The 23662-nt window shown below is 46.8% G+C and overlaps 2 protein-coding genes across 2 annotated transcripts in view; one reads left to right on the forward strand and one right to left on the reverse strand.

Annotated features, from left to right (window-relative positions):
• Positions 1–10233, reverse strand: part of LOC149344833 (uncharacterized) — a 42933-nt gene extending 32700 nt beyond the window's left edge. The window contains exon 1 of the mRNA XM_089546394.1: positions 10095–10233. Coding sequence (XP_089402520.1) covers positions 10095–10203 — 109 coding nt within the window. The 5' untranslated portion in view covers positions 10204–10233. The remainder of the gene's footprint in view (positions 1–10094) is intronic.
• An 11424-nt stretch (positions 10234–21657) lies between these two features.
• On the forward strand, positions 21658–22827 carry LOC149344834 (uncharacterized). The gene has a single exon (XM_089547314.1). It carries the CDS (start codon positions 21658–21660, stop codon positions 22825–22827), a length of 1170 nt encoding a protein of 389 aa, XP_089403440.1.
• The last annotated feature ends 835 nt before the right edge of the window (positions 22828–23662 follow it).

A 23662-nucleotide genomic window follows, 5' to 3' on the forward strand; every position in this document is an offset into this window, starting at 1 on the left:
GGACTGAGAACCAAATCATGCAGCCTGATTACTTTTGTCAAAGACTGCATGTAAACAAAAGTAGCGCTGTGGTGCAGTCGTCGTCATGGGTGCATTTCTTGGGAAGTTACATACTCGGGCGGTAAATGCTGAATCCTCTACAAGTGTCTGGAAGCGTTCATTTAGCGAATAGCTGGACCGTTTGCTATACAAGCAGCAGAAAAAGGCCAGCAGCTTATATTGCAATAAGCTGTCGCGGAACCCGGAGCAGTATCGCAGAGTGGCTGCGCGGGCGGAGCGAAGGGAAGGCAGCGACGGGTATTTGTCGAGACGAACAGTGAGACATCGTGTCGCTGTAATGTGAGCAAGGGATAGGCTGATTGACGCGCTTTCAGCTATCAGCACGACCGGCTTCTACAGGCCACCGACACAGACGTCTGCCCACCATCGCCATCGACGCGGAAACCGCGTCGGCGTACACGGTATGCCGACGGAGATCGGCCCAAGCGAGGTGCTTGGTTTCCTAACTCGGTGCCGTCTCTTGCTCGCTTGACTTTTGTCATTATATAACAGTACCAATCAAGTTTGCCGGCATTTCGAGAGGCGCTGGTATGCAGCATGTGTAAGAGAGCAGACGACCCAGCATTCCGTGTGTCACAACTGTTGTGGCCCACGAGACCAGGGTTGCTGCGCTTCCCTGACCATGACGTCACATCACACCCAGGCGCTGAGAAATCGAAATCGCTCAGTATAAATACTGTAATAAAAATTAGAGATCACTGCGGCGACCCGCAGTGGGAAAATGCGAATGCGCTGACGCCACCTCGGCACTCGTCGCCTCTCTTATCATTTATGTTTTTGTTAATTTAGCTACTCAATCAGCGTAATCATCTTGTCTTATGCTTTAATTAAATTTTGATTCATTTACTACGATTATGCCTTCTTTTATCTCAATCGACCATTCTGGTTTTTCAAATTGGGCACCGTGGTTGCTTTCCTGTCCACTCACTATATCCCCGTTGAAGCCGAAAATCGTTGAAGTCGAAAAGATAAATAGGTCAGGATGCTCGTGTGTAAGCAGTCCTTCCATTCTCCTCTCAAATAAAGAGCTTGTTTTTCTAAGGAACTGATAGTGTTCGCACGTGCGATTACTGTTTTCTGGCGTATAAATGTGACGCTTCAGGAGAATAAAATTTGTTGGAAGTTAGTGTTCGTAGTGTTCGTCTCTCGTCTCTTGTGTCCTCGTCTTTTGCTGCGCTACAGTGTATTGGAACGAAGTACCAACAAGCCCCAAACACCACGGTACTGATCTAATTAACTAGTCATCCTATGGACATAATTTTTCTTGCACAGCATGCTCACATCATCCAGTTTCGATGACAGCCAGTCGTTTGATGCTACCTATTCTGACAGCGTCAAAACTCTTGCGGACACGTTTTGGTGACAGGACCCCGCCGACCAGCCTAGAAATGCTTTCCCATTAATAAATGATTTACCGCGGATATACGAATCGCGGAGCGCGGATCGCGCGTCCAGGAACAATGCGCACCATTTGAAACAGAGAACACGACAGCGAAAATTTTTGTCTCCACCCCTTTAACAGTTTGCACATGACCGTCCACCCGGCAGCATGACAGAATTACACATTGGCGATAAGCGGGGAAATTGATGAGAGTTCGTGCAAGTGCGCACCATTCTTCAATGCGAGCATCGTCCGCACTGGACGGCACCGTCTCAAAAACATCTGCTTGTGAAAAACGAGATTTACGTAGAACACCTATGTGCAGTCTTGCACCCGTCAACATAAGCGATTATAAGTGCAATCATTTTATCTGAAGTATAGCTGGTTTGAGTGGCCCATTACAGCCCCCAGAAATAACCGAACAATTACATTAATGGAATCCTTCCAACCGTTTTTTACTATACCGCAGACGCTCCCCTACTGGGACTATAAATCAGCTAGTGCGCTGTTATTTATCTGGCGTTCGCCGACCTAAAACAATAAATTAGCGCGCGTAGCAACTTAGGATAGCTCTGACATACGCTGCCACTGACCCACACGTGCCGCAGGCGCACTGTGGAGCACCCACAAACAAGCACGCACGCATACACCTGTGTCTGTTTACAGCCTGTTCTGCGTCGCTGCTTTCGCACTGCCCAAGTTTACAGCTTTAAATTTGAAGTCAATCCCTTCCAATTTCCTCTACTCAGCGTAGTCCTCCGATTGGGGCTATTTTTAGAAGCTCGAAAAAAATACAGAGCCTAGCGAGGCGCTTGGTTTCTCTCTTAAAAAAAATGGCTATCAACTTTCCTTGGAATTTGTATCAACATTCTATTCACTCTTGTAAGCTTGTAGTAACTTTTACATTCTATCAACAGTCGTTCATACAAAACTGATAGAAAGTTACTTCTTTGTATGTACTCCTGGCAGCAGAAAGCTACTAGAAAACTGGGTGCAGTTTAACACATCGACTGAAATAAATGAACAAACTGCATGGTGTTTGAGGCGACTAAAATTATCTTGTTTGTATAATCGTAACGACGTCATGCCTGATTGCATGGTGGAATCCGTTGCAGCAGGTGGCCAATTTCACTATACCGAAAACCGACCAACATTATTCGTAGAAAATGCATTTTGAATGAAATCAAGGTATGGGAAAACGTTCCAAAACAGAAAATATATTCCAATTTAATAATTTACTAACTTTATGGCTTTATGGACTGGTGTGAATAGAAACACACTAGAAACTGAGAAAATGACAGAACGTTTTATCAGACAAAAAAATGCCTGACTTGATTAAGTACTCTAGCCTAACACATCAAAGAAACTAAAGAAACCTTGAACATAGAACAAACATTAGCAGTCACATTTTCTTTGCCGAGGATATCCTATTAACATTCGTTGATAGGATAAGAATCAAGCTGTGGAAATCACTTCATTCACTTTCTCGAGACATTTATTGCGGCAATTAGCAACAAGTAATTGCCTGAAGAACAACCTAAGCACTCATTTTTATCTTCTTCGGAACACTTGTTTACATGTTTTCCTTGTATTCTTAACTTAAACAGATATGAGCAGGCTTCAGCACTGGAGTGGTGTGCAGCGGGACAAATAAAAACTACGAGCCCACCTGCTCCCTCAGGGGCACTTTGCTGAGGCTTTTATCGCTGATACGTCTATGTGGCTTTTTCTTAGAAGCATTGTATCTGACGCAGTGTGAGTCTTAATTTTTTGATTCATTTGCTTTAGAGAGTGCCACTCTGGTGCCCTGATAAACTTGCTGACCTCTGTACTCTTGGTTCATATATTTACCTCCAACACACGGTATAGCTCCAAATGATGGTACATTATCTACAAGCAGGCAAATAAAATGAGCAGCAAGTAAAGTTCAGTTACTTTCTCCTAGCTACTCTAAGAGAAAGAAACATGCGCCAGTTATGCTGCAATGTGTTTGTGCCAATCCTTTTGAAAACAAAATCTGGCTGAATTTTTGTACAGACCACTCAAGAAACACGAATTAATTTTCTTATTTGGTGACCTGCATTTTGTCTTCACATGACTGGAATGGCTAAATATTTTTGTGGTAGCCTAATTAGGCATAACCTGGTAATGTCAGTTCCTGTGAATATCATTCAGTCTTCGGAGTGGAGGCACAATGGAACACAACAGCATATTATTGCATTTTCTTGTTCAAGGAAGCATTGCATTTAGTTTTTAGTCTTGTGACTGCTGCTTATGCTGTTCCTGAGCAACCTTATCCAACTCACCTGCAGTGCTACGTTTTAGTGCATATTTAACTGATTGTTGCCTCTCCTTGTTTGATTCTAAAAGAATTTAGTGCAACTCTATACCTCAATCGCTTTCTTATGCAGTTCTCTTGCCGCTGCAGTCCGCCATGGAGGAGGTAACCTGTTGGTGCTGTTGATGCACACATCTCATCTCCAGGACGGTACCTCTTCCTGCTGGTGATAGAGACAAGCTACGACAAGGAGGCTACCTGATATTGAGGATAAGTGTCAGGATGGTGCACCAAATAGCACAACAACAAAGTCAGTAAAGTGTTCCTGTGCTAATGTACGTTTGTAAAATTGAGCTCAAAGCTTGATATCTATATTGCCACGTATCATTGTAGTGTTTGTTCGTTCACGCTCAAGGCTGCAGGAAAGGGCTGTTATCATTTCTGCTCGTGACGCGAGAAGCGACCAGTCTAATCTCGATTGATCGCAGCCATGAAAGGCTGCATCTAGGTTTTTCCAGGTTACTGTAGATGATCTTGTCCTGCTATCTGGAAGTTTCTTTGCGGGCTTTAAATTGAGCGATGCCGCGAGCGGCGGGCATTCGTAGTTCGACGATTGACGAGCACGCTTGTCGCTTACGCCGCCACCGAGTGATTCAGTTCTTTTGAGGGCGCAAGTCAGCCCAAATAAAGAGCTTCGTTTACAAGTCTTTCTGGTGTCTTCCTGACCGCTGGACTGCCGTCGCTACAACGTGACATCTGGTGGAGGTGCTGGGTACACTTCCAGGTACCGGACAACCCCTGCAAGTCGTGACGCCAGCCGTTTGAGTTATTCGCCGGAAGACCTGACTCCAGTCTACCACGCAGCCTCTGGAACCTCCAGCCATAACTTACGCCGCAGCAGTGCGCCGTCCTGTGCCTCGACGACGGGACCCAAGCCCCTATCGCCCTTAGCCAGCTGCGCTGGAGCGCCGCCCTCTCGCCCCAACACGCCCGTCCTACGAGCGTCGTACACGGCCGAGAAAATGCGTCGAGTGGAGAACACCCGACCAGCGCCGCCCACAATGCTTCCACTGCGGAGAAGCCGGTCACATTCTCCGGTACTGCCCATACTGGAGAATGGGCATCCGAGGGTTCCCTTACGACGCCCCACGACCCCGACCCGGCCAGCGACCAGCCGAAATCGAGGATTTTTTGCGTCGGGAAGGATACTCATCGCCGAGCCGCCTATCGCGTTCTCCGTCGCCATCGTCACCGCGCTAAGTATCTCCTAGCCGAGGCTACGCAGTGCGTGGATGCTTCCCCAGCCCCCGATGGTTAAACTGAATAAAGCAGCCTCTGGAGGTGAGGTTGCGTCTGAGCGCAAGAACTAAGATCCTCCATCGACGAAAACAGAAGACCATGCCCCCTACGACGACGACGAACCCTACGACAACGACGAACCCTACGACAACGACGACCCCTACGATAAGATGACCCCTACGATAAGACGACCCCTACGATAAGACGACCCCTACGATAAGACGACCCCTACGATAAGACGACCCCTACGACAAGACGACCCCTACGACAAGACGACCCCTACGACAAGACGACCCCTACGACGACGACGACCCCTACGACGACGACGACCCCTACGACAAGACGACCCCTACGACGACGACGATCCCTACGACGACGACGATCCCTACGACGACGACGATCCCTACGACGACGACGATCCCTACGACGACGACGATCCCTACGACGACGACGATCCCTACGACGACGACGATCCCTACGACGACGACGATTCCAACTACTACGACGACGACGACGACGACTACTACGACGACACACACGACGACCCTACGACGACAAAAACTACAACACCGACAACGACGACAACACGGCCAGATTTGAAGCTTTTACCGCTGCCCTTACACCTTATTAGGAACGCTAAAGGACTTTAAGTTCTCGAAACATTCTCCGTGTTTAATTTCATTTTAAAGCATCGAGACGATGCTTCTTTGGAAGGGGGGTAATGCCACGTATCATTGTAGTGTTTGTTCGTTCACGCTCAAGGCTGCAGGAAAGGGCTGTTATCATTTCTGCTCGTGACGCGAGAAGCGACCAGTCTAATCTCGATTGATCGCAGCCATGAAAGGCTGCATCTAGGTTTTTCCAGATTACTGTAGATGATCTTGTCCTGCTATCTGGAAGTTTCTTTGCGGGCTTTAAATTGAGCGATGCCGCGAGCGGCGGGCATTCGTAGTTCGACGATTGACGAGCACGCTTGTCGCTTACGCCGCCACCGAGTGATTCAGTTCTTTTGAGGGCGCAAGTCAGCCCAAATAAAGAGCTTCGTTTACAAGTCTTTCTGGTGTCTTCCTGACCGCTGGACTGCCGTCGCTACAACGTGACAATATCGATGTGGAATTTTAGCATACGTTTAGCATCCTGTTTGACTTTTAATCCGTTAGTGTTTGCAGCCTTGGATGTTAATCTTAAGACAGTGTAGGCGTTGTTTCACTGTGTGGGATTTGTTAGCTATTTTTGAGAGATGTGTGTCTTTATTCACGCAGTTTTTTTTTTTCACAGGTCTGTTTGGGGCTCATGGAACCTTCATGTTAGAGAATTATTTCACTTCTGTGTTGTACAGGAAAGTGAGCAGTAGTTATATGCACCAGGCGTTTCAGCGAAGACAAACTGGTTTTCAAAAATATGGCTTTTGCGGCATACTACTACCAGTGTTAGCAGACACCAGAAAGCTGGTGAATTGTATTTAGTAAGCTGGTTAACTAATTTCTAATAATTAACTTCTTAACCAACACATTTCAACAACTAGTTGTAGCCGGGCATTAGTAGAAGCCATATCAGTCTTTAGAATTTGCAAAGCGTGATTACCCTCGCCGCTGTGGCTCGACAAAATTTCGCTGCATCGTGCCAAAATACTTGCGCTTTTGAAAGCATGCAGGCAAAGCAACCCCTCCAGTGCATGTAACTGCTACAAATCTCTTAATTCCAACTAGACGCCTAACTCTGACAGTTAAAAAGTTCATTAATAAAAATTAGTTAATCAGCTTGCTACATAAGACGATTCACCAGTTTTCTGGTGCCCGCCAAGACTGGTTAATACTATGATGAAAATGACATATTTTTGACTCAAAAAGCCTATTCTTTGAAAATTACTTAGTCTTCTCTGAAACATCTGGTATAAATCTATATATAAACGAAAAACCTGACGCGATTTAATTCACGACGTCATGTCTAGAGGGCCAGCCATTTTAAAGTGTACTACAGCATTTGAAGCCCACAGGTTTTGTTCGAAATCCGGTAGTATGCTCGAAAACCGCTGGTCCTCCAGCCGAAACGTCGTGAATTAAAACCTGTTATGTTTTCATTTTCTCTGTGTCATTGTTACCAAGGGGAAACTAAGGGCAACTGTGCCGCAGTTAATATTCTGTTCCCCTGTTGTTCTTCGTAAAATATTTACATGGGCCATGCACTTCTTGTAGCGCTTATGTATGCTAGTGCGCAATAAATTAATGTAATAATTTGCATCTTGCTTCTATTATTCTTTAAGCTCTCTAGGATACAGTGTTCGCAAAATGATTTTGAATTGATAAAACAATATCGATAAAAGTCATACAGTGTAGTTAAAACACACATTTGCAAACGTTGATAAGTTGATGTTAGGAATTATACTTTCTTCCTTTTTGAGTCTTTTAGGTAACGGTGGCTAATTGTCGGAAGACAGCTGGTAGGATGCTGGTAGACATTGTTGGTATGTGGTTCATAGGAAGTATAAAGACTTTCTATTTACTTGAGTCTTTTGGATAATGTTGGTCAATAGTCGGAAGACCGTTAATTCCTCTCCAACTTCCTCGCTGCCTCTTACTCCCTAAAGGGGTAGAGAGGTCTCAGCTTCTCAACGCCGCATCAGTCATGAGCATGTGAGTGACATGCTACACGGCGATCCAGTCATCCAGCCCTCTCACAGCCCATGTGCTTCACCAATCATGGTCGTGAAGAAAAAGGACGGCTGCATTATAATCGGAGTAGACAACCGCCCGCTAACAAAATTGCTCTGAACGATGTCTTACCTCTGCGTCGTATCGATCACACCTTTGGCTGCATGCAGGACGCGGAGCACTATTATGCGTTGGGCCTGCGCTCTGCGCATTGGCAAGTGCGATGGCCAAAGCTGATTACCAGGAAATAGCTTTCGTCATGCCTGATAGCCTCTGCGAAATTAACATCATGCCCTTCGGTCTATGCAACACTTCCGACCCTTTTGTGCGTGTGATAGACATCCTCAGAGGGCTGAAATGGCGGACGTTCCTCTACCGCCCGCAGAATTGTTAAATCTTTACAAATGAGTTTGTCCACCTTTAATCAAAACTCCAAACTTGTGTTTGGCGCATCATAGCCTCAGTTGCTTTTGCGCCATTAAAATCAATATAACTAACTTTGCATCTCGCCTTCTTCGTCTCGTGGGTGTTCTTGGATAAATCAGCGACGTTCACCTGATGCTCAGCTTAAGGAAGACTCCTTTCGCCGCCCAATAGCTGACCAACCAAGGTTATGTCGTGTTCAAGGACGATGCCCTCCTGCACCCTGCCAAGCTGATTTCAGTTATCGGTCTTTGCGAAGCTCACATCTATGAATAAACTCCAATGCTTTACTGGTCTCTTCTCTTACCTTCGGTGCTTCTAAAATAGTTTTGTTGCAATTATCGCCTCACTTCCTGAAATTTCCGCCAGCGGCAACGACTTGTCGTCCTGGTCTCTTGCGTGCGACGAAGCTTTAACAATGTAGCGCCGTCTTCGTGCATCCCCTTCCATCTTGAGTAATTTTGACCTTTCCGCCCCTAGGGAACTCCATACGCGCGCCATCATTATGGGTGCTGCGGTCTAAACTTAAACCTGGTTTGAGTAAATACGTCATTGCTTTCGCCAGCCACGCACTCACAAAAGCACTCGCAATATTTCAGTCACGGCGACAGAAGGTTTCAGATTATTTGCACGATTACAAAATTTCGCTCTTACTTATATCGACTCCTATTCAATTTTATCACAGATCACCATGCGCTTTGCTGGTTCTCTTCTCTGAAAGATCATCCAGCCCCCCCGCTCGAAGGGCTCTCCCTTTACATGATTAATGTGTTCGGGTCTTCAGCACTTATATGCAGAGACCCTCTCCCGCTTTCGTGTGCTCCTGCTACGGTCTCAACTTGAAACGTAAAATGCGTAAAAGGTAACCCACGATACCAGATCTTTCTATGTCATTCTGGCTTAGGTGATCAGTCGCGTTAAGAGACTCGTGGCCGTTATTGCGCAAATCAGCATCTCTTGCGGCTGTAATTATGTTTTGGCCTAGAGTGCCCGTATTGAACTTATTCGCGTCCTGACTTCATGGTATGGCCTACCAAAATGATGATATGGCATTTCGTAACGGGCTGCAAAGCTTGGGGAGCGGAAAACAGGTAAATTTTTGTTCCTTTTGTACAATTGGACGTGATCCAGCGTTTCATTTTTTTGTGCCTAAGAAGTAGTAGCATTTCGAGGAATATAAACACTTTTATAGCGCGTGAAATGTATGAGTCTGAAACAAAATATATGCTCAGTGTGAATCCGCTAGCACGCTGACTAGACACAGGCGTTATTTCAAAGTCATCGTGTTGGCGCCCGATGGGCTGGACCGTTTGCGTGGTGACATCAAGTTTAGCACTGTGACTACAGTTGTCTGTTGATTTTGCAGATTAGATTTAAGAAATCGTCTGCCACCAGTGCAGTGGAAGTCTGGAATAAAGCTTGAGACACTGGATCCAAAATGCCATGAGTGATGATTTTTTTATTAAATCGCCTCCTGCTTCTCGAGTGCTCTTTTAGGAGGTTAGTTTCAGTTGATATATCTAATTTTCTGGTAAGAAAGTTGCGCGTTTAAAAACTGCATCTTTGAATAACACTTTAAGTCGCGCTCTTAACTTGCATGCCTGGATCGTGCCCGGGCACCAAGTTTTTAATCTTTCTTATTCCTCATTTTTGTCCTGCTTTGTTTTCACTCCTAATGAATTCTTAACTGCGATGTAAGATACTGCATGAAAAAAAAATAAGTCCAATTGACTCAACAGGTGTTTCTAAGTGGGCACGGCTGCACTGGCACCATAGCCTTGATAACTGCCACGCATGGAGCCTGTCGAGCCATGGCAATGAAGAGGCGACCTTGAATCTGAGCAGCTGCGAGTTTCTTCACTAGCGTATACGCACTACGAGAACCGTGCTGACAGCCCTATTCTGGTCTTGAAATATTTCAGAATGGAGGTTCACTGCAGTCTTCGGCTTGAAGGCGACATCCTTTAACACCTACACAGCGGTACCTGGCGGCTATACTTACCAAGTTTCTCGGCGCATACGTCGAAGCTTTGATTGCCCTTAAGGCGTTGCTGACTCGCTGGCAACGCCCGCATGGCCGCAACGGTGATCATGAACGCCGACAGACGCATTTTGCACACAAACTATCGCACGTCCTCACGTAGCCCGAGTACCTCTGCAGGCGACGCGAGTCCAGCATGCGAACACGGCCGCGTCACTCTAATGACCCTAGCTACTTGAGTTATGATCTTCGCTTCGTTTCAAAGGGTGTTCCGGTGTTTCCTGCACGTCGTTTCACAGCTGTCCAGAGGCGCGTGTGTTGGCAGTTGGAAGACAGCGCGTGACGAAGAAAAACGGTGAGCAATGGAGGATGTTTAGTCAGACGGTCTGCGCTGCAGAGTAAACAAACAACCCGTCTGAAAGAAATGGTGCAGATTGAGCCGTCAGTTCAAAGAAACCATGAAATGCAGTGTGTAGCAAAGGCGTGTACTTTTCTAGCACGGCTACCCCCCCAAGACACTGACGTCTCGAGTGGCAGGCAGTCCTATGCTGGTTCGACGACTTATGCGGGAGTGTTGACCCGAGAGTCATGCGATAGCATTCGTTGGAACACACACAATGGCGTTGTTGTTGTTGTTGTATTCGATATATAACGGCGCGTACTCGTGGATCTGCGGCACGCACTGTTTACTCAGTCTATGCACTCTTCGTTTACAGGCGCTATCTGTGTTTGTTCGCTGTTCAGAACCACGCTGATCACGCACCAGCACAATCTTTCACGGCTTAATCAATCAATTAGTCCGCGCCTGCCCGCCCGCTCGCCCGCCCGTATGCCTGCCTGTCTGCCTGCCTGCCGGCCTAGATATGCTAATGTGGGCTATGTAATACAAGAGAGCGTACGAATAGCGTACGTAAACTGCCCAACACGCATCATTGTTAATGGGGACGTCGCTGAAAGCCTACACGTGCGCTCTTCAGTGAGGCAGGGATGGCCTTTGTCGACCTTTTTGTTCCCAATCTATCTGGAGCCAATCTGTCCGGCTATAATCAATTCTTAAGGCATACTTCAGGTTACTCTCAGCACACGTGAAAATGTTGGCTTTCGCCGACGACATCGCCGCCTTCTGCTCAATTAGAGTTTCTGTGATGCCACGGCTATTGGCTGTTGAGAAGTTTTGCAATGCACATTGGCGGAAATCAATTGAGAGAAGAGTTATGGGTTCAGTCATGGCGACTAGGGAGAAACGCCACACTACTATTTTCGACTTCGGTAGGCCACTGCGTCCCTCATAGTCTGAGTCGCTTTAGTACGTTAAACCCCGTAAAACCAAACCAAACTGTTCCCACGATGTGTCTCGGAGTGCCACTGGACTCTTACAGCAGCCCGGAAGCACACTGGAATGAACAGGTGGCGATGGCAAAGGAAAAGACCAATGTGGGGTAGCAGTGACAACTATCGATTTTCTCGCGCTCCACTGTCTGTAACCACTTGCTCGCATTTCCAAGATATAGCACGTCATAAATATGTTGAGCGCCCCGTGGATCATTATTCAAAAGATCCAGCGGATTTTTGCCGTTTTTATTTGTGCGTGGACATGGTCAAAAACCTTTTGAAAAAAAAATGAGCACAACCGTCACAAGGGACGCAGGAAAGAACATACACGATGACGACAGGCGCTATACTACCAACTGTTTATTCGTTGCTTACAAACCGCAATGTATAGGGAACAGGCGAGCATGCGCAGACAGAAGTGGAGCAGCACGATGCACAGCTCGCTATCGCGATTCTCACTAAAAAGAGTTCAAATATCCACACTCAGAATCATATAGGTGGACAGAGTTTCGCTCGCACAACGATTAGATAGCTTTTTGATATGCAGCGCTTCTGGCAAAAGGCGAGCATTTCACAGGCGCTCCTGCCCAGCCCCCTGGTCTCCTGAAGTTGTGCCCTACACGTGCTGACACAAGAGGATAAACGACGCACAACATTATAGCAACTGTCATTGTTTTCTATATTTTTGGCATGTTTCCGTAGCCATTTTTTTTATGCAATGGCCAGTCTGGCCTACGTAGGAAGCCCCGCAAGAAAGAGGAATTCTGTATACAAGTCCTTCATCACAGTTGGCAAAGCCGTGTTTTTTATTACAGGCCCCGTGATGACCGCCATAAATGCTTCAGCAAAGCTTTGAAGGCTTAATGGGGAATGAAAAAAAAACAAAGGTACATGGTGCCTGCCGGCCACCTTCTTAAGGTTTTGTGAAAGCTGGTGCATATATGGAAGCACCACCTGCTTAGTGGAGGAGAGATCATGTCTCCTTTAATGGTCGCCTTTTTGTGTCTGTAGGAGAGTTTCAGCTAATGCTGAAATGACCAGTCTAGGGAAATCTGCTGTCAAAGGACGTGAGACCTGATCATTGACACTATCATGCACTTTGTGAGGGCACGACTTGTGAAGCGCAGAATCTAAGCAAAGGGACGCAGTGGATCTTTTGACAACCTTGGAGTGAGCCGAGTCGCTACTTAGTAACTTTTTGTTGGCTCGAGGGGACCACATATAGCGTACATAGTCCCTGTAGAACAACAATTTCAAATCCGAAAAAACGCAGCTGGTTGTTGGGAAGTTCATCGGTAAAAATCAACCCGCGTCCGGATTGATTCAAAGGAGTTAAAACCTTTTAGACGACTTGGTCAAGAGATGTAAAGGTGCCCGACCTTAAAAGAATTAAAAAGTCCTCGACATATCTAAAAACTTAACAACCGGGCCACCCTAAAAAGTCTGAGCCAAAGGGAGGTCAATAGAGGCTAAAAAAATATCACACAAAATTGGTGTAACGCAGGAACCGGTGCAAATACCTTTACGATGCAGATAATACTGATGGTTAAAAAAAGATAAAAGTGACGCGCAGGTAAAATTCTAGTACCTTACAAAGTTATCAACAGAAATTCCAGCGTTGTTCTGAATGGTCACCGCTCCCGAGCCTTCGATACAGTCCCTAACACTAACAGATTGCAAAAGCTGCGCGTGCGGGACGAGTAAAGTAAATCGTCAACATCCACACAAAAACCAGTCTACCTGAGCGTTTGTCTGTACATATTCTGCAACCTCTTCCGATTTTTGAGACAGGAAGGGGTCTTTAAGGGTCAAGTAGCTGAGCTTGCTAAGCAGAAAATGGCTGACATTGTGTTGCCCTGACCCCTTCTCACTTACAATGGTCCTAAACCGCAAATCTGGTTTGTGCGTCTTGGCTGAGAAAAAGACAGTGAAGGAATTTCCCGAACTAGTTTTGATAGAACTGCCAAAAAACGACAACTGCAAGCTATTGCAATATTCAATGAATTTTGTTTTAACCCTTAACTTGACTTCTTTTTACGGCCACAAAATTTTTACAAACCGCTTCAAGAGATTTTTCATTGAAAACGCCATTAGGTATCACAACAAACTTCTATTCTTTATCAGATTGCAAACGGCTCAGACAATGGGTCTTAAAATGATCAGCAACTTAGTTAACATCAGTGATAAAGAAGGGAGACTGATCTGAATCTGAAGAGAATCTGAATCTGAGCCATTTGGCGTATCTGTTTGGCGGATGTACAGTGGCGTGCGATTCGCGCACATGCGCCAAATATAGAGGATTAACGGCGTAGTATATTTGAGCACGTCGGCAACTACTTTAAATGTTCAAGAAATGTCTATCCTACATCGTGACTTCAATTGCGTCTGTTAGAATGAACTTAGATCAAACAAGAGGCCGGTGCGTAATAAAAGTGTGATATTACTGAGTACGTTAGTGCAGGAGTGCGAGACGGAAGACGTTAGACACGCTTTATATGACAACAGTGATCTGCATTTAACACACTTCCAGCGTGCAGACCACGCGAGATTGGACACAGCGTATGTTTATTTGACTCTGTTACCGATATGCACAAATTATGAAGTCAAACGTGTCTCTCTCAGGCACCACAGTTCACTGGCCTTTACTGTTGGAACAAATCAAATAAAATCAATGTTCAGTTGGGATTTATGGAAATTTAATGTTAAGCTTCTTGACGAAGAAATTTTTCTGAGCAATGTGGAAAAAAGCTAAATCATTTATTAGACGCTGAGCCTTCACATTCTATGGCAGAGTGGGAAATTCTCAAGCCAGAAATGAAGAGAAGTGCCATAGAAAGCAATACTGTCTTGAGGCACGAAGGAAAGAGAAAGAACTGCAAAGCGAGTTAAGATTTGCCTTAAGCTTGGGAAGTATGCAGCCTGGAAAGTATGGAACACAGATTAAAAAACTGAAACGGCAGTTAGAGTTGGTCTATCAAGAAATATACACAGGTGCAGTTGTGCCAGCTCTAGCGGAACGACTGTTGCAACGCGAAGCGCGACGAATCGTGCGCTAAGTGGCGAAAAGCGGTACGCAAGGCGAAATGAAATTAAACAAATAAGGTGCAGAGACATAGTAACTGGTGATAGTGACCTGATAGAGCGGGCGTTTTTTGAGCACTATCGCAACTTGCTTGGCTATCAGCGATCAGTAGACGAAGGATTCGAGCTTGAATTTATTTCAATGATTTCGACGCTTGACTGGAATGTTACCACCGCATTGGAAGCGTCAATCACTGCGGGCGAGGTAGCAAAAGTGATTGATGAACTTACCCCTGGCAAAACGACGGGTCCGCACGGTGCTGGTGCGGCGTTGAAGAAGCTGTTCAAAAGTGAAATCGCCGAGTTTTTGCACCGTGTTCTGCACCCCACCGTTCTTCCGTCGGACGCATGTTGTACTGGTGCCTAAAACCAACGATCCCTTTAAATGGTATCAATCACTTCATACCGTCCGATCCTACTTACTAACGCCGATTATAAAATCTTTATGAAAGTTCTAGCTAGAAGACTGCAGACAGTCATAAAGGAGATTGTGGAACCACATCAAACATGCAGCATTAAAGGCGGAACGATATTTCCAAACCTTAAATTGGCTAGAAGCATTCTAGAGTGTTGTGATGCATGGGGGGATCGCGTAACAATGCTGCGGTTAGACTTTGAGAAAGACTTCGTCCTCCTTGTTCATGACGTGCTCTTTTCAAATACTGGAACACATCAAAGTCGGGTCTGTTTTACTACAAAGGATTAGAACGTCATACAAAGAATGTTCTCCTAGTATTGTCGTTACCAAGCACGTAAGTGAAAGTTTCCAAGTAAGGTCTTCTAGGAGACAAGGTTGCCCTCTGTCCTCCGTTCTGTTCGCGATTTACCTCGGACCCTTTAGTCCGAAAATCATCCACTGTAAACAGATGCGTCGATTCAAGCTGATGGCCAACGAAGTTAAAGTTTTGTCTTATGCCGATGACATTGCAGTTTTTTGTCAAAACGAGGAAAACATTAGACAAGCAGTCAGCTTAGCAAATAAGTTTTGTCGGATGTCTGCTTGCTTGCTAAACTGGAATAAATGCACAGGGTTTTGGCACGGCTGTTAGGATTCTACACCTCATCTGTTCGAAAACATACGATTCTCGCCTTTACCTGTAACATATCTGGGAGTTGGTCAAAATGTTTAGGGGAATCCCCCAAGGTGGAGTAAATTTGTAATAAGCGAGTAATTACTCATTGGCATCCACCCAAGCGCAGCCATACGGCTACAGAGGAAAGCTATACAGCTTTCTCAGAAACTTCGTAGTTAAAGAAAAATTCGTCCTGGTCCGGGGTTCGAACCCGGGACCACCGCTACACCGGAGCAGTCGCTCTACCAACTGAGCTAACCGGGACGGCAAGCTTAGGGTAGGGCGAGAGCGAATTGATCAATAACTCGAAGTGGGAACAGTTCCTTTCTCGCGAACTGTGATTCAGGTACGCCTTGGTCACGAGTCACCGGAGTATAAGGTGTCATTATATGTTTCCAGGTGAACAAGTATTCGCGGTTTTCTACGCGAAACATTTTTGAGTTTTCTTGTAGTGTAAGTTCGTTTTTCTATGGAATACATGTCTTCAATAACCAGCAAAAAATGTACAGGGATTTGGTAAATGCGATGCTGCCTGTGCCCTTGTATCGCTTCATTTACGGTGCAGGCCCAGGAATGAACGTCCTTAAGGTGGTTAAAAAATGCCAGTGCGTTCGTCAACTAAGACTTTTTTTTAACTACATAATGGAATGCTGCCGGTTAAACTATGGCTTGAAGGAAAAGGAATACTTGTCCCCTGGTCGGTAGAATATATACTTTGTCGCCTGAGCACATCTTTCTCGACTTTTGGGACGTGATATTCCTGTGGGATACTCTGCAGCGTGCTCTTATAAAGCAGCTTCCAATTTCCCCACATGGCATACGCTTCTTACCAGTTGCTGATTAATGTGGGATAGCCCTCGACATTGTTACGCTGTTGGGTTTGCACAGTCTTTGGAAGACATGCATGGCTATGTGGAACGCTGACGTAGATATTCGCCACGCGCACGAGTACTTCACTGAAAACGTGATTTGCATAAAGGAAGTACTGAAAAGCCAAAGCAACCCGCCAGAATGGCTACAGGTAATGGACGAGTTGGTCATGTTAAAGATTTTTAAAGGGACGCACCGCCTAGAAGAGGCGGCCGTTTTTTAAGTCTCATTGGAATGCTGTTGTTTAGAAGAACGTCAATTTGGGCTAGATGGTGCATTATTTGAGACAGAAAAGGAAAATAGCACTGCAAAAAGACGTAGACAAGAAAGACTGACACATGGCTTGCGCTATCCTGTGTCAGTCTTGTGTACGTATTTTTCCAGCGCTATTTTCCTTTACTATCTCAAAGAATCCTGTTGTCTTTGTGTGCGTGCGTGCGTGCGTGCGTGCGTGCGTGTGCGTGTGCGTGTGCGTGTGTGTGTGTGTGTGTGTTTGTTTGTGTGTGTGTGTGTGTGTGTGTGTGTGTGTGCGTGTGTGTGTGTGTGTGTTTGCTTAAACGATAATAAAGAAAGAAAGCAGTCCTGGCCGAGCAGTTAAGGACTCTAACTAGAAGGGGGTCTCCCAGCACAGGTTCTAATCCTGTCGGCTACGTGTCATGGCTAGTGGTGCTCACGTTGTTCGCATACAGGTTATACGTACAACAAAGAAAGCAAATGAACTGCTGCAGTCGTCCGCAGTCGTGGCCGAGTGGGGCGATTAAACACGGTACGCTACTAAGATGGAAATCAAATAAATATCTTATCAAAATGAAGTTAGTTCGGACAGCGCGATGATTGCAATAGCATTGGTACGAGGCAGCGCGCAGAGACTACGGACAAGAAAAGGAAGTCTTTTCCTGTCCGTCGTCTCTGCGCGCTGCCTCGTAGCAATGAATCTACACCAAATAGCCCAAGTAGCCGTTCTAACACGATTGCAATAGCATTCGTCGTGCACTATCGGCATCTTTTTGACGGCGCCAGAAAAATGCAAAGTGGGTTTAAAGAAAAGTTTCTTGCTGACATGCCGACGTTAGACGATGAAAATAAAGAGGGCATAGAAGGTGCTATAAGCATGGACGAAATTGGGAGGGCGATAGCTGCGGGCAAATCATCCGGGTCCGACGGCTTAGGAGACGCCTATTGCAAGGCTTCTGCGCCCGAACTGTCAGAGATCCTACAGCGTGTGTACGCAGAAGCATACGACGAAAATAGATTACCCCCGTTGTTCACGGCAAGTAACATGGTACTGATACCAAAAAAAGACGACCCAGAGAGTCAGATGTCGGTTCAGCCATACTGGGCTATTACCTTAACGAACACTGAATTTAAAATTTGAATAAAATTTTGGCGAAGAGAGTACAAGGAATAAATAAATGTCTTGTGGGGCCTCACTAAGCAAGTGGAATCTAGGGCCGCACGCCCACAACTAATACATCGCGAGAAGTGTGTTACAGTGTTCTGTCGCGTTCGCAGGCCTAGTTGCTAAGCTGCAGCTCGACCTGGCGAAGGCCTCTGAGAAGGTCTCGCATGAAATAATGTTTGGGGTACTGAAACACATTAATATTGCTAACGTAATCATTGACGGTGTCAGGGCCGGTAGCTTATAGCGGCGCGTATTGTAACAAATATGACGCTTAGTGAACAGGTTGCTGTTCAATCATCGGTGAGGCAAGGCTGCCCATTGTTGTTCACCTTGTACCTTGAACCCTTTCGTGTCCCTCTGTTGCGTCATGAAAGCATTGATGGCTTCATACTGCAATCATCAGAAGTTAAAATGTTAACTTACGCGTATGATCAGTTTGGTTTGCTTTATGGGGGTTTAACGTCTCAAAGCGATTCAGGCTATGAGAGACGCAGGAGTGAAGGGCTCCGGAAATTTCGACCACCTGGGGTTCTTTAATGTGCACTGACATCGCACAGTACACGGGCCTCTAGAATTTCGCCTCCATCGAAATTCGACCGCTGCGGCCGGGATCGCACCCGCGTCTTTCGGATCAGCAGAACTAGCGAGGACAGAAGTAGCGTTTTTGAGGTGGTTAAAGCAGCCTACAAATTTTGCGAACAGCCGGGCTTTCAGACTAGTTCGGAAAAGAGCGTTGGTATCTGGCACCGCAACTGGGAGGTGACTCCGGGTGATTTTGCAAATATGCCTTGCACGGCGACACCATCTGTATATCTTTGAGCCCCACCACAGTATTACAAAGAAAATAACGAATATCGGAAGGCAGAAATGGAGATTTTCTAAGAAAAGACTGCTACATGGCAGGGTCGCGGCTTCTTCATGTTTGCGTGGGCTCCAGTGCGTAAAGTATTTCGTGTCGCAGAGATTTGGTATGTATTAAAAGTTCTTGTTAACTCGCGCGCTGATGTGAAAAATCTACGGAGCTTTTGCGGTGTTTACTTGCGGTTCAACCTGGGAGAGGGTTAGTCGCTCAAATCTTTTTCGATCTATTAGCAGCGGAGGACTTGACCTATCAAACTTGTTTGTTAGACAAATTGTGGCCCAGTTCTTTTTCGTAGGAGACCAAAGTGATAATTTTTTGCCCACGGTACAGTCGTGAAAATATGAATGGGGAACGCAGTTGGAGCATTCATTTATTGATTACTCCGTTATTATTTGTGACTAGCGCATTTTTTTTCTCTCTTTAACTAGTTTTCCTCTGCGCCTACAATTTCCCAATGTCGTTGTGCAATTTAGTAGAGAAATAACCAAGAAATCTGCAATTTTCTGCGTGAAGTTTGTTCCCTCTCATATTTTTCACGACTGACTGGCTAAAACATGTCTGACTGGCTAAAACATTAGCTCACTTTATTGTTACCGCTAGTGATGCTGTGAATCGTGGTGTTACTGGTTACATGCACGAAATTGTTGTTTCATATCGCATACTAACATCTCGCTTTTCATTAAAGTAATTGTATTTGGTTAACAAAAAAGTTCAGCAAAAATTTCACTGATGTCCTGATGCCAGTCCCTCTGTACAGAACGGTATGCTGCGGAGAACCAGTAGATGTTTTAAAAGGAGCGAAAAGATTGCCGGTAAGAGCTTCTATTAAAAACTTCCTTCTTAAAGCTGCACACTCATAATCTTCCAGTAAAAACATGGCTCCAGGACGAACGGAACTTTGTACCGTTTAGAGTAAGTTGTCTTTTGCGCAAAAAAAAAAAAAACAGAAATCATTTAACATGATTTCATTGAATGCTGGGATCCGATCTTTCTCTCGGACATATTACAAAGCATACCTAAAAACGTACTACCAATCACCCCTTCAGGAAGTCAGATTTCTAACGGCAGAAACTAAGGATGACACACTGTATGCCATATTCATGCTCCTGGGCCTCCACAGTTTCTTGAAGACAAGGATGTCACTGCGAAATACAGACATCGTTGTTCGCTCTGTCCCTAAATATTTTACTGACAGTGTCACGTACAATGGAGAGGTGCATCGCGCCCAAACGGAGCAGCGCCATGGATGGCTATTCTTGAGGATTTTGTCAGACTTAAAAAAAACATTTTACCGCGCCAGGCTTGCCTGTACTCGCGTGCTTTAGCCGTTCTGTATAGTTTGAATTTTCGCTTAAGGAAGAAAACAAAAAAAGACAAAGCAGTTGTGACCCAGTGGTTAAGGAAATGGACTCGAAACACATTGGGGTCTTCTTACACAGGTTCGAATCCTGTCGGCTGCGCGTCCTGGATAATGGGCTCACTTTATTTTTTTTGGCATTACTGTCATACATGCAAAAAAGCGAACAAATGCACTGCTACGGAGACATCCGAAGTCCTGGCCGAGTGATTTTTATTTCCGGCCAACCAGCGTGACGAACTTGTTATCATCAGCTCCGTCGCAGCGGTGTCCGCGGCCCAGGCAAGCCGCGAAAATAGGTTCTTCGCTGAAGAAAGCCAGGATTCTACCGCCACAGCCAACAGGTGTGTCTGTTACGAGTACTGTTTTTCTTCACGGTGATTCCAAAAACGGGCCTGATCGGGTGGAAGACTTTAGGGAACTGTCGGTTCTTCTCGCCGTGCTCCGTGAAGTGAAAGCTTTGGGGGCGTTCCAGATGAACCACGTTTGGGCCTTCACGGTTAACAGCTCCAGAGCTGGTAAGAAGATGGTACAAACCGGCGAAGCTAAGGTTAAGGAGATACGATACTTTTTTGTCGATCCTGAAAACAAAGAAGGACGTATCAAGCTTTCTGGGTGCTGCATAATGCAGCAGAAGTGCGCTCTGCTTGCGAGAAGATATAACCCTTGACGGTCGGTCGGCTGGTGTCAGCGGACACCTTGCCTTCCACGATGCTTAGCTTCTGTCCTGCTTCGAGGCAGCGGCTCAGTACCTGCCGGCGTTGCGCTAGCTTCCCAATTTCTCCGTCTTGTTGTACCTACCTCTTCCCCGGCCAGAGGCAGGTTTTCCCTTTGGTCGGTCCCTCTTCGCCAGCAACAGCTCGCAATTGATGTCTTTTTTTCGGAGTAAGGGATTGAAACGTCAACGAATAAATTTTTCGCACTGTAGCAACCAGCATTCCTGTCGCTTTAGTTCCTTCCGATGGAGGCGCGATCCGTTTGAACAACCCAGAGGCAGTACAGGCGGCCGTTCAAACTACATGCCTCACTACATGCGGATCACTGATGTGCGGCAGTTCGGCAGGGGTGAAATCTTGTACAGGCCACCGGACAAGGATTGCGAAAAAGACCTGTTTAAGTGTACCTCCTTCGCCAACCACCCGGTGGGTGCATTCATCATCATCATCATCATCAGCCTGACTACGCCCACTGCAGGGCAAAAGCCTCTCCCATGTTTCTCCCAATTAACCCGGTCCTTTGCCAGTTGCGGCCACCCTATACCCGCAAGCTTCTTAATCTCATCCGCCCACATAACTTTCTGCCGCCCCCTGCTATGCTTGCCTTCTCTTGAAATCCACTCCGTTACCCTTAAGCACCAGCGGTCATCTTTCCTTCGCATCACATGCCCTGCCCAAGCCCATTAGGCGATGGACTTGAAATCCATTGGGGTCTCCCCGCACAGGTTCGAATCCTGTCGGCTGTGCGTCCTGGCAGGCAGGGCTCCCTTTTTATTCGCATACAGGTTATACGCACAAAAAGAGCGAACAAATGCACTGATACGGACACATCCGCAGTCGTGGCCGAGTGGGATTCTACTTCCGGACGCAGAAGCGAACGGACGTGTCTCGATGGGCTCCGTCGGAGCGGGTTCAGCGGCCCAGTCGGGCCGCGGTAAAAGGATTTTCGACACTGCTGACCAGGATTATCAAGTGATACTGCCGCAACTGCCATCAGGTCTGATTGTTTTGAACACAGTTTTTTTGCACGGCGATGTGAGAGCGCGGCCTTTCCGCGTCGAAGATTTCAGAGACGCCCTTGCTAATCTGGGAGCACTCCCAGATGTTATCGCCCTGGGGGCGTACCAAATGAACCATGTATGGGCGGTAACTTTCAAGACAGCGGAAGCGGTGAAGAGCATGCTCGCTAAAGGCGACATGCTGGTGAAGGAGCGTCGGTGTCTCGTTATAAACCCGAACAACCAAGACGTCAGGCTCAAGCTCCACTGGCTCCTTCATGGAGTCAGCGACGATGATGTGCGGGCTGCGCTGGCAAATTATGGCCAGGTAACTGAAGTTACCAGGGAGAAGTGGCGTATCTACGGCATTACCGACAGGTCGTCGACGACGCGCCTCGTCGCCCTGAAGTTGAAGGCCGGTGTCAGTGTGGAAGACCTGCCCCATCAGGTGCGTGTGGGCGGTGAGCTGGCCTTAGTTGTGGTAGCGAACCGGGCACCGTTGTGCTTGCGCTGCAACAGTAAGGGCCATATACGGCGTGATTGCAAAGTCCCGTGCTGTTCCCGATGCCGGCGCTTTGGTCACAACGATACGGACTGCGTTAAAACCTACGCAACCATCACCGGTCAGCCGAAAAAGAACGATGTGACCGAGCTCTTTATGGATGACGAAGACGCTGAAGAGGCTTCCAGAGGGGCTGGGAATGTCCCCGTGCAGTCCCCAACGGGCGCCAAGGCTGAAGCCGCCGAGGACACTCAAGGCGCCGTCAGCAAAGGCGACCAACAAGATCAAGGCAACACCACCCCCTCGTGGGCGGGGACTGCGAAAGACGACTCCGGCAAGGAGTTGGAAGTAGTGTCGACGGGGGGCTGGTGGGATGGTGAGCAAACTATGGACACCACAAGTGCAGTGCCAGGAAATAGAGTGCACGAGGAAACAGTCGTCGCGGGCGACAACGCCGACGTGGAACCGCCTCCAAAGACGTCTGCTACTCGGCGGCCGAGTTTCAAGCCCGAGCCGAACATTCCGCCCGACCGCAGAGGGGGCGGCACGGTGCCCTCGTAGAAGCGTGGGCCAGTCTTGTTCCTCCCCACGAAACTGCAATTAGCGTGCATCATGGAGCTGTATCAAGGGCCAAAACAACGACGAGGACTACTATCTTGCTGCGGGGGCGGAAAAGTCAGGTGCCGTGGTTTTCAGCGCCAGCGGCGTACCTCAGATTGTCAAGGTAAGCCCCGTGCGGTCCTTGTGTCCTAGCGTAAATATGGCAGCAAACTTTAAAAAATCCCTTCGTGTAGCAACATTGAATGTTCGGGGCTTGGCAAGTAGGCGAAGGCAGTGCCAGGTTAGTAGGCTACTTATCGAAAACGAGCTGGACATCGTTGCTGTCCAAGAAACGAAGGTCAGCAGCGAGGACCAAACGGACCGCATGGTGCAGCCCTTTAGAACTCATTTCAATGTTTGTACAGCTCATGCGGTTGGAACATCGGCGGGATGCGCGCTCTTTGTACGTAACAGTATTGCCATTTTGGAGGAACAAGTCATTGTTTGCGAAAGTGGCCGTTTTGTTATCCTGGATTTTTCATTCTGTGATTTATTGTGGCGTGTTGTGTGTCTTTATGCGCCTAACAAAGAAACCGACCGCAGAATTTTTTTTGAAAACCTCGAGCAGTATTTGAAAACAGAGCGACATGTTATATTTATGGGAGACTTCAATTGTGTTTGCAGGCCAGGGGACCGAGCTAAAGTCCGTACTCTAAAGGATCAAAGTGTGCAGGTTCTGGATGAGCTCGTAGAGGACTACGACTTAATAGATGTTGGCTGCATGTTATCACCCAGCAGTCAGGCACAGTTTACTCATTTCCAGGGTGAAAGCCATGCGAAGCTCGATCGCATATAC

This window comes from Amblyomma mixtum, chromosome 5, assembly GCF_055824585.1.
Source record: "Amblyomma mixtum isolate Tamu chromosome 5, ASM5582458v1, whole genome shotgun sequence".
Classification (NCBI taxonomy): domain Eukaryota; kingdom Metazoa; phylum Arthropoda; class Arachnida; order Ixodida; family Ixodidae; genus Amblyomma; species Amblyomma mixtum.

What these genes read in the sequence shown, in the direction of transcription:
- LOC149344834 (XM_089547314.1), top strand. Translation starts at nt 21,658, where the DNA reads ATGGGCTCCGTCGGAGCGGGTTCAGCGGCCCAGTCGGGCCGCGGTAAA.